This window comes from Onychostoma macrolepis, chromosome 13, assembly GCF_012432095.1.
Source record: "Onychostoma macrolepis isolate SWU-2019 chromosome 13, ASM1243209v1, whole genome shotgun sequence".
Classification (NCBI taxonomy): domain Eukaryota; kingdom Metazoa; phylum Chordata; class Actinopteri; order Cypriniformes; family Cyprinidae; genus Onychostoma; species Onychostoma macrolepis.
In genome coordinates, this window is record NC_081167.1 from 32,308,387 (window position 1) to 32,322,359 (window position 13,973).

Here is a 13,973-nt window from a genome sequence, read left to right on the forward strand (position 1 = left end):
CTTTAAAGCCCTGAATAATCTGAATAGAGCTCACTTTTATATAGTTATCCTAAGTTTAAATTAAATTGATTTTATTTAAAATATATTAGTACTGTAATAGTTATAAGTACATTTTCCTAACTGTGCTACTCAAGTACACTTAATATAAATACACTAATTAGCACTAACACTTAAACTGATTTTAAGTGCAGTCAGATAAAGTGTTTTATAATTGCTTTGCTTAAAAGTGTGCTACGGAAATAGAGCACTTTAAGTACATTATGGAGGTGCACTTGGTGCACTTAAATAAAGTGTATTTTACTGCACTTTTTGTTCAGCTGGGTCCTATTCTGGGGTGCGTTTCCCAAAAACAACTATGGTCGCAAGTTCTGTCGTTTTAGTTCAATGGAACTAACGACCATAGTTAGCTAACGATGCTTTTGGGAAACGCACCCCTGGTCAAGAACGGCCCGTGCTGCACTCATCCTCCTTTTAGACTTTAGTTTGCATTACTGAACCGTTATTTTCCCGTTTCTCGCTGTGAAGCTGCTTTGACACGTTCTGTACTGTAGAAATGAAGGTGAGGCATGTCTTTGAGATGGATCTAGTACACTGCATTTCATTAATGCAAAGCAAAGCGTAAAGCTGGGAATTATCCATTCACATCTAATCTGTCAATGCAGGTGAACTGATACTGTCATATTCTGATGTCAGATTGAATTATCATCGCTTCCTGAAGACTGAGAGCCGAAGACCTGATTATCATCCCGTGAATAACAGCAGATCAAAGCTGTGAACGCAGACGCTGTACATCAGCCCAGAGATCCTCCACACATTCATCAGAGCCGCAGGAGGCAGAACACAAGCCACGGCTCGACAAAGAGCCAGTTTGTTCATTATGACGCAGTCTATTCAAACACTGGACTAATCGACAGCGCTAACAGCAGAATGAATGCGCCGCTCCGCGGGAACCGAGCCTGCGTTCTGAAGGACTTCTGACCACCCAGACGCCCACAGAATGAGCTCTTCCGAATCAAACCTCGTTCTCACACAGCCCATAATGCCTTTACGTACATGTCATTTATTTCTATAGCGCTTCATACAATACAGATTGACTCAAAGCAGCTTCACAAGAAATAAACAGGAAAAGAACAGTGTTAATGTTGTGAAATGAAAGCTGTAAAGCCGCTCTACAGAAGACAATAGACTCATTATTCAGTTCAGGTTTAGTTCAGTGCAGTTAAATCAGTAATATTACTAGGAACGATGCACCGGAACGAATATTCTTGGCCGAAGCTGAACAAAATGAAACACTGGGCCGAAGGCCGAACACGGTTTTTCATGTTTTCATGTATTTTGCCCATTTTTTTCACCATTGCATAAATTAAATAGCCAAAATGTGATTTTTAATGTTTTGTCTTACTTTTCAAAGAAAAAAATTCATAACAAAGCACAACTTAACTTAATATTAACAAGTTAGTAAAATAATATGTTTTGCCATTTTTGAGTGTATTTTTTACTGTACAAATAAACGCAGCCTTTCTGAGAAGAGACTTCTTTTAAAACATTAGAAAATATTACAGATCCCAATTTGAGCACTGTGTGAATGTTATAATAAATGTATTAACAGAGCTGTTGTAATTATTGTTATCATTATTATTGTCTCACTTTAAAATGTTATTTTACAGAACAACAGTAAAATTACGATATTAACATTTATGAATGTTGATGGAGTTGCTTGTTCTCAGCTTTTATTTTGGCAGAAACCTGCAGGAAGGCCTCAGCGCTTCTTTTTGTTGACAGCACCAGATTAATAAATTATATTTGTCGCACATATCGCATTGCAAAAAAAATAATAAAAATGTTACTGAGCGACTGACGAGTAACAGTTTTGGTCATCGCAAAAAAAAAAAAAAAAAAAAAAGAACACAGCTCCGTTTCCATCTCATGTGTTCAAGAGAACAAAAATCATCACTTCCTGGCAAACGGTCAATAAACAAGAATCAAGCTGCTGCAGTGAAGCATGTGGCTCTTTCCTTCATAATAAATAACTAAGAGAGCGCTCAGATGAAATGCAATAACAAACGCTGTCATGTTTTCATGAGCTCAGATGCCTGATGTTTGGGAACGCTATTATGAGAGGTTATTAAACTAAATCATTCTGATGACATGCTGATTAAATGACTACAACAGCATTTGAGATGTGTGGGATTTTGAAGACTCTATTTTCAAGATTTTGCATGCGTCTTGGCATTTAAATCCAGCATTTTTTAATGCAAAATCCCATAACTCGCATACAAATATGTGGATGGAAACACAGCTGCTGGCAGGGAAACACTGATATAAAGAATTAAAGTCCTGTACGAGCGAGGCCTCTGAGAAAGAGACTCACAGTATGAACAACATATGAACTGCTGAAGACAGAACTTCACAACTTCACTTTAAAGAAAACATTTCATCTCTTTTCTGCAGAATGGTTTGAATGCATAAGTGGAAAACACATCTGGAGCTGTATACAAACACCTAAAGAGCTGGAGTTAGAGCACTGATTAGATCGGGATCGTTCAGAAAACTGATGTAAAGCTCTGTTAGTGTCTTAAATCAGATCAGTCTTATACACGCTGAGCATCTTCAAGTTTCTGTGCTGCACCGTTCAGCCAAATCTGAAAACAATTTCATCCACCGGGGAAATATTGCTTATGATTAATGCTGTTTGAAACACCACAGAATCTGATGCAACTAAAGCTGAATATTGAGGAGCATGCAGCGCTGATGATCATCCACACACACACACACACACACACACACCGCAGGTTATTCAGGGGTGAAATACCTCCAGCTCATCCTTTAATTAGTTAATGTTTGACTTCTCAAATAAAGTGTGTTACTTTGTGATACTGAACAACATTTCTTTAGTTAAAAAGTTACATTTTAACAAATTAAGCAAGCAAATCATGAGGTATTTTATCCCAGAATAACCTTCAGTTGGGAATAACATTTGTGACCCTGGACCACAAAACCAGTCATAAGGGTAAATTTATTGAAATTGAGATGTATACATCATCTGGAAGCTGAATAAATCATCTTTCCATTGATGTATGGTTTGGATAATATTTGTCTGAGATACAACTATTTGAAAATCTGGAATCTGAGGGTGCAAAACAATCTAAATATTGAGAAAATCACCTTTAAAGTTGTTCAGATGAAGTTCTTAATGCATATTGCTAATCAAAAATGAAGTTTTGATATATTTACAGTAGGAAACTTACTAAATATCTTCATGGAACATGATCTTTACTTGGCATACACATTTATTGAACTACTGTGCATTTACAGCAGGTTATGCATTTCTATCCTGTTAGTTCTTGTATTCTTGTTTCAATTTATTCTGCATTAAATGTCTGCTAAACCACAGATCAGAATGTAAAGTGTTTAAACGGCATCATGAGACACAGCAGGATCTTCTGCTGTAAGACGTCACCTGCTCGCTCGCTTCAAAGGAAACTACAGGAAGAATAAAGCCGTCGCTGGCAGCGACTCGAGCGCTGAATGAAGAGACGTCCCTGACCTGATTACAGGAGTCTGCACCGGTTACTCTTTCACCAGCTTTTCTTTCTCTGCATTTTAATCATGTGATGTCATCAAACGCAGGCCGTCCTGAACACGAACCGACGACGTGATCAGATTCACACGAAACACATGCAACGGTCAGCTCCACACACCATAAAAGAACAAATAAATACAACTACAGCTGCAAAATAAACGTTTTTGTTTACATACTATATGAGTGTGTACTGTGTATATATATATATATATATATATATATATATATATACACACACACACACACATGAATGTATATATTTAAGAAAAATATGTTTATATATTAAATATATAATAATATAAATATACATGTGTATTTATATATACACAATAAATATACACAGTACACACACATTTAGTATGTAAACAAACTTTTATTTTGACTCGATTAATCGCAACTAATCATTTTGCTGCCCTCAACTCAGGGTTTGTTCAGCCAGCTTCATGCTCGGTTCACTCATCACGACTGTGTCTGATGTGAGGAATCTGGATTCATCCGAGAAGAATAAAACAGCGATCGCACAGACAGAAGTTGAGTAATGCTTGTGAGTCTCATCCAACACAAACACAGAGCGACAGAAACTGTCTGACCCAACATCCCCATCACAATTATAAAGAATCTCATTCACATCCGTCACAAACTCACGCAGCACAACATGTTATGACACTACTAACCTTGTCCCTTCAGTGAAGCGGTTTGTTTGGAAGCCTCCTGTCACAGATTCAGTGTAGTTGCCTACCATCTGTTAACCTCCAGTGCATCTGGCTATGAAATCGGTTTTATTATTTCCGTTTTTTCTGTTTAAATTTTTCTGGACTCATTTTTAATGGTTAAATTGAAGTTTATTAAATTTAAAAGCATGTCTAATATAGATTTCATGATTTTAATTAAGAATTTAACATCCGTTTATTTCAAGTTTAACAAAAATGACATGTTTAGAGTTCATGTTACATGTTCACACCTTATGGTTTTAGCACGAATGCATTATTTGAATGCATAAAAACTATTTTTGTTTATTCTTACAATAGCCTTATGAAATTCTGTGTAGCTTATTTACATTTTTCTGGTCATCAAATGAAGGCATAAAACATGGAAATTAAACAAATTGTATTTTTTGGCCAATAAATAGGATTTTCTATTCAAATTAAAACATGGAAGAAATGTGTGATTATTCCTTAAAAAGTTTTATCAATTTTTCAACAGTAGTAGTAGCAGTATTACTGAATGATAGTAATATATTTCTGCCACAATGTCTTCAAGATAAACCAAACTTTTATTTTGACGTGTTGCCGAGGCTAGTTTTACTCATATGAAAGGGTAAAATGCTCATGAAGTGACTCTCAGAGCTGTTCTGGAGATGTTGTTCATGTATTCATGTCCTCGTTTAGTGAGGCGGCAGACGCTGAAATCACCGCGAGCACCACGCGCTTCAGTGTGTGTGTAGTAAACAAAACCGCGCGTCTGCGTCATTCATTCACAGAGACACGCAGAACATGAAAATTCCGTGACATTAAACTGTAAATGCTGTTTTTATGACTGGATTCCGCATCACGGAGCTCATAGGGACCTACTGACTGCTCTCTGACAGGGAATCTCGACTGTAGTTCAACTAGTGTTAGCTAGGAGTAGTTTGTCTGCGAGGAGAGCATCATCATCATCATCATCAGAGAGACTCCATCTGCCACACAGACAAACAACAGACAAACACAGCTGCAGGACTTCCTCCAAAACACTTCCTGACCAACAGGAAAGCAGCGTTCCCTCTCCACGCGACCTTCAGCGCAGTTCCGGAGCGCCGTTCTATACCATAGCAGCGACAGACGGTGCGCTAACTATTTCCTGAGCGTCTCGTCAAAACACTCCCAGTGACGGCGTTCAGAAGCGCTTCGGTCTGCAGGGATGATGCTGACTGAAAGATTACAGTCCAAACGTTAACATCAGACCCAAACCCACAGGGTTATAACAGGAAGATGCTGCTAATGGTCAATGACCTTTGACCTGGACAATCTGAATCTCAAAGCAGAGCTGTGGGATTTAACCATAGGCTACTGTAAATAAAACACACACACACACACAATTACGAGACAAAATACACTGAACACCACATGACAAATAAAGCATTGCTGATCGACTGATTGTTTATTTAGTGCTGTCTGGGATTAATCGCATCCAAAATAAAAGTTTTTGTTTACATAATGTGTGTGTGTACGGTGTATATTATGCAGAACCACAATCTCCATTAAATAAAAGTCTCCGTTTATCCAGAATGGTGCGGCTCTATTCTACACACAAACGGCTCTCAATCGAGTCCAGTGTTTATGCAGCCGGCTGATTTTTGTTCATGTTATTCAGCAGCAACTAAACGTTTTGCACAAAGACACACAGAATAAATATGTTTGATATCTAAATGTTTGACTTCATGTTTTTAATCACATTGGAATCGACAAGAATCTGAATCGATCAAATTCAAACAATACCCAACAACCCTAAGTTTAACACGGTGCATGTTTCGCTGATTCCTTCCATTCGAAGAAGTGCATTACTGCAAAACTGCGTAAAGCTTATCTGTGATGCACAGGACAAAACATGGATATCAATTAAAGAAATTGAGAAAATAATAACTGTAAGGGGAAAATGAGAGCAACACTGCACGCTCTGAGCAGAGTAAACAGAGTGAATCCAACGGGAGCTCAACGAAGACACGACTGAACTCTGTCAAACCCACAAAAACACACCAGTGACCTGGAAGCAAACGCTCTCGCATCCTTCATCTCAGCCATCTGACAGCCCGAGACAGAGACAGAAATAAAGACATCAGATATACAGAGAATCACTGAGCTGCTCGACGACAGCCTGAGGTTTAGAAGCCACAGAGACACGACTCCAGCGAGACTCATTCATAACGTAGAGTAATAATGCTGTGTTCTGTACTGAAGAAGCTTCCAGCTAACAGGGAGAGTTCTGATGTTTCTTCAAAATTTTCTTTAATTATGTTCTCAAAACATTATCTGAACATCGTTCATGGAATGTTTTTCAGAAATGCTTTAGCGGAGCATTTCATTCATTTTTAAATGTTGCTACGCACTTCAATTTATTTCTTTATTTATTCACTTTTTAACGCCACACACAGCCTTTAGTCAACATTTAACGCTGCTCACTTCTGCAGTGTGACATTCAATGACAAACAAGGTTGGAAAGAATTGATTAGATGTGATTTGAACAATCTGCTCCAGACTTTTCTTCGTGTTGTTTTGCACTATTTTCATTTTGCACTGTTTTAAATGCATGAAGCAACGCAGCAAACAAACGTCAAAATATCTGTCATGCCAATAAATCTGAAACGGAGCGAGTCAGAGATCATTATGATGGTGTAAATCACAAAGCCATCCTCCGCTGGGCTCTAATCCGTGTTTTGAGCGTGTTGTAGTAGGGATTGAGGAGCGTTGCGTGTGAAGAGCGTGTGGGGGTGCAGTGAGATCGCAGCTATTATAGTGCACTGTATGAAATATGGGACGCAACATACACACGAATCGGGACAGAAGTGGGGGAGGAGAGCGCATATAAACACTGATCGCACGGATGATGCTGGAGAACATGATCGGAGTCTTCTCATAAGATCACGACACATTCCTTCCACTGCAGACCAGTTCATTACTAACATTCACTGTGTGTTATCTGCAGTCGTCCAGGTGCTCGGACTGGACTGACAAAGCATTTTAAGGCTGTGTGTAAATATAGAAAAGATACACTACCAGTCAAACTAAACTAAACTAAACTATTTTTAATTTTTTTTTTTTCATAAGTCTCTTCTGCTCACCAAATCTGCATTTATTTGATCCAAAGTACAGCAAAAACAGTAATATTGGGAAATACTTTTACTATTTAAAACAGCTGTTTTCTATGTGAATATCTGTTGAACTGTAATGTATTTCTGTGATGCTCAGCTGTATTTTCAGCATCATTACTGCAGTCTTCAGCGTCACATGATCTTCAGAAATCATTCTAATATGCTGATTTACTGCTCAACAAACATTTTTTTTTAGTGTTATTAATATTTAAAACAGTTAAATAATTTTTTTCAGGATTCTTTGATGAACAGAAAGATGCAAAGATCAGCATTTATCTGAAATAAAAAGCTTTCGTAACATTGAATACTATACCATTCAAAAGCTTGGAGTGGGGGGGGGGAATTATTGAAATCAATATTTTTATTTAGCAAGGATGCTTTAAATTGATCAAAAGTGATGATAAAGACATTTATAATCTTACAAAAGATGTCTATTTCAGATAAATGCTGTTCTTCTGAACTTTCTATTCATCAAAGAAACCTGAAAAAATTCTACTCAGCTGTTATCAACATAATAATAATAATAAATTAATAATCAGAAATGTTTGTTGAGCAGCAAATCAGCATATTAGAATGATTTCTGAAGATCATGTGACACTGAAGACTGCAGTAATGATGCTGAAAATACAGCTGCACATCACAGAAATAAATTACAGTTTAACACATATTCACATAGAAAACAGCTGCTTTAAATAGTAAAAATATTTTTCAAATGTTACTATTTACTACTTTGGATCAAATAAATGCAGGCTTGGTGAGCAGAAGAGACTTCTTTTAAAAAACACTTCTGACTGGTAGTGAAGATGCAATCTATAAAAGGCAAAACATTTGAAATCTTTAAAGATAACTCAAAAGGAATGAGCTGAAATAAGAGACTTCTTTGCTTTGCTTTAATTGTGAAGATGTTGAACCCTCTGAACTCCTCTGAAACACCAGCATCAACACAAACTCAAGCCTTCCACAAAAACGAGTCATAATAACTCTAGCTTATCAGCAGATCTCTGCAAAGTTCTGTTCGGTAGCGCTTACAGTGAAGCAGACGGATCTTTCCATCCGAGCGTAACGGACAGAAAGAAACAAATGTAGGCGGGGCTTGGTTCTGTGCATCACTTGTTGATTGGATGTGGAGATGTGGGCGTGGCACTCAGAAGCGTATGCAGATGAGCGTGAGTTTAAGAGACTAAACCCTGCATACATCACCAGACATTGTGATTAAACGTTACAAGCTCGACGTGTTTTAATGAACTGTTCACAAGAAGACATACAACAATTTACATTTCATGGCACGTCTCCTTTCTGAGCCACAGAAACCAGCTCCTCAACCTCAAGAACACAACTGCTCCATTTACAATCCACAGCTGCTATCAATGAGGAGATGACGGAGACGCTGTCTGAGGTGCATCGTGTTTGTGGCAGATTGGGTCTCCGCAGGTGCATCAAATATTCTGATGGAGAAGAGAGAAGTCCACTGAGAGAGATTATTCTAACCCTTCATAAAAACCTTGATATGTGTTCACAAGCTTTCAATAAACTCCAGATTCATTTACTGAAAACCAGACATCCATTTAACTGCAAAATCTTATGTTTACTTCAACGTTTCAACGATTTTGTCCTTGTTTTCTGCCATTTAATGCAAATAGCCAGATTACAGAACCATATACGAGCAGCAAGAACAAATATCTGTCAATGGACTCAGAAAAATCAACATAATTCAAAGGGAAAACAAGCTTTCATCCCCCATCGACAGATATTTGTTCTTGTTTTAATCATAAACGCACTTCATTTTTAACAATTTCTCAGAAAACTAAGACTTCATATCTTCATTTTGAATCTCAAGTAAATTGGTCTTGATTTATGAAAACAAAACAAATACTGAGGAATAAAAGAACTTTTTGCAGTGTATGCAACATTTATGACTTATGAATTGAAGACTTTCTGCTCTGATTTAAGAGCTTTTAAGACCTTAATGTGAGGACGGGTGAATTAAGACTTTAAGAATCCACCGCTTCATGCAGTCCGAGGAATATCAGCCGATTCATCGTTTCATGTAAAACTCACTGTATTCATGTGAACGCTCATCACTAATCCACAGGTAGAGCGCTGAGGTTAACACTTAACATATTAACACAATAGAGCTTTAGAGTCATTAAAACAGGTCGACAGAGGCTTACAGTCTGGGTTCTGATCACTGAAAATGGGTACAATTCAACAGTTTACTCCTGGAGCCATACTGAAATTCCAATATCTCTGGAGCCGAACCATATAGGGCCTTAAAAATGAAGATGCCAAAAGGAAAGTTTGTTAAGACCCAACGTCTAAAAGGGCATTGAGATATCTTTAAAACTTCTTGAGTTACAGGCCTGCAAACTTTGGAGAACAAACTTGAAAAGTGCGGTTTCCCCATATTTGAATACTCACCACTGACACAAAATGCAACAAAGATCGCTGAAGTCAGCAGATTTAATTAACAGAGCTAACGATCTCTGTGTAAAAATAGCATCGTGATGCTGCCATCTTTCTGAAGCCATGGATTACTCCGTAAATATACATCCATGACATTTAATATTTTGGCTTTCATCACTAAAAAAATATTAACAAAATCCAAAATTTGAGCCGGGGATGTTTGGTTGATTTGACATGGAATGACCCTACTGTGAATAATGTAAAAAAAATATATTATGTAGAAAATATTTATATTACATTATTGTTTTTTGATGTATTATTTACATGTATTTATTTAAGTCTATTTTTATTATTACTTTAAACTATTTTATTTCATTATTCTGATAACACTTATTCATTTACCTAATGTAATCTTATTTATTTTTACATTTTACACTCTTTTATATCTAAACTAAACCATGGTTTACCCCGCTTTGAAACCCCTGAACGAAAAATCAGTCATGCGACTCAAGACCTCAAACACACACACACACACACACACACACACACACACACACAAACACACACACACACACACACTCACTCACACACACACACACACACTCACACGTTTGTTTTAGTGGTTTACGGGGACTCTCCATAGGCGTAATGGTTGTTATACTGTACTTACTGTATATGCTATTGTCCTACACCTAAACCTACCCCTTACAGGAGACTACAGGCATTTTTAGATTTTCAAAAAACCTTTGTTTAGTTTATTTTTAAACCGGTTTTACAAATGAGGACGTCCCCAAAGGGAGGTTTTTGGAGATTTTGTCAGGTTTACCTCACTTTTGGGTACAAATTTGTCCCCAAAATATGATTAAGTAGGTACACACACACACACACACACACACACACACACACACACACACACACACACATGCACACACACATACACACACACACACACACACGCACACTGATTCCTTAATGAACACACTCATGTACTACTAAATCAGGACATACCAGGCTGTCTATATATATATATAAATGCAATTAGAAATTTAAGCATGAATTAATTTCCATATGTCTCCAGATGAGTTTGTCAGATTTAGTTTTCAAAACAATCAGCCTTCATACATAATTAACACACACACACACACACACACACACAGAGAGAGAGAGAGAGTCTGTGACCAGTGATGCAGCATATGAAGCCATTTTTAACCAAAATCTTTGTATAGTTACATTGTTCAGTATCTATGATTATGAAAAAGCTTCTTTAAGAGGAGGATAATCAGGTAGAATACAGTGAATATGAAGCAGTAACACACACCCATCTGAGAGCTGGGCACAGCATGCAGCAGAAAGGGCTGGAGATCATGATTCTGATGGAGCAGGAACCGCAGGTGAGAAACAACTCAAACGTGTCTCAATTTAATTTCCTTTCTAGGCTTACAAAGCTCAGAGATCAGGTCTCCTCACGGAGCCGGTCTGTACATTACAACTCTATTTTCTATATTTACTACTTCATCGTTTTGTATTTGATTGCCTATTATATTAGTGTATTATATTCCATGTTATGGCCTTTATCCTCGCGTTTGTGAACACGGTCATAAAGACACGTGATGATGATTGTTCACTGACAGCCGAACACTGATATCTGATCGATATTTAACCGTCTGTTTTCATGAAGAATCCTGACTAAAAACTCCGCAGCACACACCTGAACTCAACAGCTGTAACTTTCCCTCCGCTTCCACGCGAGGACCGCTCCGGTGACCGGCGCTGCGCGCGACTAGTCAGGTAGGTTAGTTAGCCGTCATGAAGCGTCTTTACCTTCGAGACTGATGATGATGAAGATGGCCAGCAGAGCGTCGGATCTGCGTCTGCGTCGCGTCGGTGTTCCGCTGCGGAGCGCGCGGCTCCTGTCGGTGTCGGTGCCCGGTGATCCGTCCATGTTTTCCGCGTTTATAAAGTGCGATTATTCTCTTTCACGACACGCAAACAACTAACTGAAATGAAAGCGGCGCGGTGTGAGTTCGGTGGCGAGATCGGTGATCGCTGTATTCCGGTAAGAGTCTCGGCGCTCCTCACCGGATCGACGGTAGTCCGTAGGAACCAGCGGGTCACTTTACTCGATCCCGGTTCCTCCTCCTCTCTCTCTCTTTCTCTCTTTCTCTCACTCTCTCTCTCCGGTTTCCGGTTTCCGCGCTCCGCTCTCTTCGGGAAAACGCGTCCAATGCTGCATCCCGCTGGCGGAACCGGGAACCACCGGCCGTCACTTCAGCTGATTTCTCTTGGATTGGATGATTATTTAATTTATTTCGAAGGGTTTTGTGGCTACACTTGATGCGGACTGAGGCTGTCAAAAACTGACTAACTGCAGCATATTGGCTATATTTTAATAAAATAAAATATTATTACTTATAATAAAATAATAATAGAATCATTGTAGCTAAATAACTTACCGACATAAGTTTAAACAGTAACACTGAGCCAGTAAAAGGAAAAACATGAACAAAACACCCGAACATCTCCAAATATCTTAAATGAATAATTTAATATGTTACCGATCATCAACTATATCCCAATATCCAGCGGCTAAATTGTCCCTAGCAATAATTTTGATGCTTTTTTCTATTGAACTGTCAGCAACTGAACTGCAGCTCAAAATATTTCAGAAATAGTGAATTAAGCTACAAATTAATAATAATAAAGCACAATGTTTCCACCTGACATGTATTTTGAGCTGCAGCTCGTCATATTAATCACCTCAATATGTTCATAGATTAGTGTTGGATGTTCTCTTTGGAAATATGGATATTTATTTGTAAACATCAGTTAATGTGATAAAACTAGCGAGCTGAGCCGGTAGTGCTGACAGTGTCGTGTAAACATGACTGAAGACGAGAAAAGATGAACAGACGAACCGATTCAATTGAGCGAGTCATCCCAGATAACACACGCACATCTGCAATACGTCTGTTAAAGATCTCTTGATCTGGAAAGCATCTGCTGTCTACAAACGTCTGACAGAAGTCTGTAAGATGTCAGTTTTACATACATTCTACATCATAAACATCTTAAAAACATCTAATAGACATCTAAAAGGAGATGTCCTATAGACGTATTGCAGATGAAGCACCCTAAAAAATACCTCTTGCAGATGTAAATGCAGACGTCTAGACGTCTCCGAGATGTACGTGTGCTGCCATGGATTTACACTGGAACCGCTCCGATTGATTCGAACTCGTGACTTTGATCATTCAGTTCAAGAGATTCACTACAAAAAACAGATCAAAAGAGCCATTCATTGTCGGATTTCAACATCGCTTATAATGATTTTTAAAAAATTATGTAATATTTCCCTATATTCTCTTTTGAGTAGGCTATTCAAATAATCCAACAAAATGTTTCTGTATATGTGTGCATTGCCAAAACAAATGAGTGAAGTCTTCTTCAGATGAAAGACAGAAACAGCAGTTCACTTCAATGTCTGACTTGTGTTTTCTAAGAAAAGCTTTAGTTGGGTCACATTTGAGAATCAGTTTAAATGTTATTTCTTTTACTTTATTAGTAAGCAGACACTTATGAGACAAGAGTCCAAACTTTCTCCCAAAGTATGTTCTCCATAATATTATTCCAGTATGCTATTATGTCTCTCTCTGGAAGACAGCTCTGATTTTATAGTTATCTGTCTGTTAATCTGCAGAAAAGCAGACTTCTGATCATCGTGACAGTTAAAGTGCACGGCCATGAAATATAGCACCTTGTGCAGAAAACACACACCGGAGGGAATGGCACTGAAAACTACAGCATATTCATCAGCAGATACAGCAATATGATATTTCTGTAAGAAATCAGAATAGTTATGAAGTCATCCTTGTGAGTTAAAAAGCTGAGCAACTAAAAGAAGGTTGTTTTCAAACCAGCTGTCAAAGAAAAGTGATTTATTCTTGTAGAGAATTCCTAGATCGGAACTTCTGAATCATTTCTGAATCATTTGAGTTCGTTCGGAGCTTCGGAGCAGGTTCATGGATCTTTTGATTCAGATCAGAAGCTGCCATCATGTTCGGCCACAGACACAATTGACTTTTATTCTACAACGATACATTTTTAAATAAAGAAACAAACTTGGACAGGAGTGTAAAAATT

General features: G+C 38.0%; 1 protein-coding gene across 2 annotated transcripts in view; it reads right to left on the minus strand.

The window, feature by feature from the left end:
* The window catches only part of ptk7b (protein tyrosine kinase 7b), a 63,327-nt gene extending 51,231 nt beyond the window's left edge, over window positions 1–12,096 (minus strand). The window contains exon 1 of one of the 2 annotated variants that reach the window (XM_058794816.1): window positions 11,655–12,096. In XM_058794816.1, the coding sequence (XP_058650799.1) occupies window positions 11,655–11,775 (121 nt within the window). In that variant the 5' untranslated portion in view covers window positions 11,776–12,096. Of the gene's footprint in view, window positions 1–11,541 lie in introns of both variants that reach the window. The other variant, XM_058794817.1, reaches the window with a different exon arrangement.
* Between the last annotated feature and the right edge of the window lie 1,877 nt (window positions 12,097–13,973).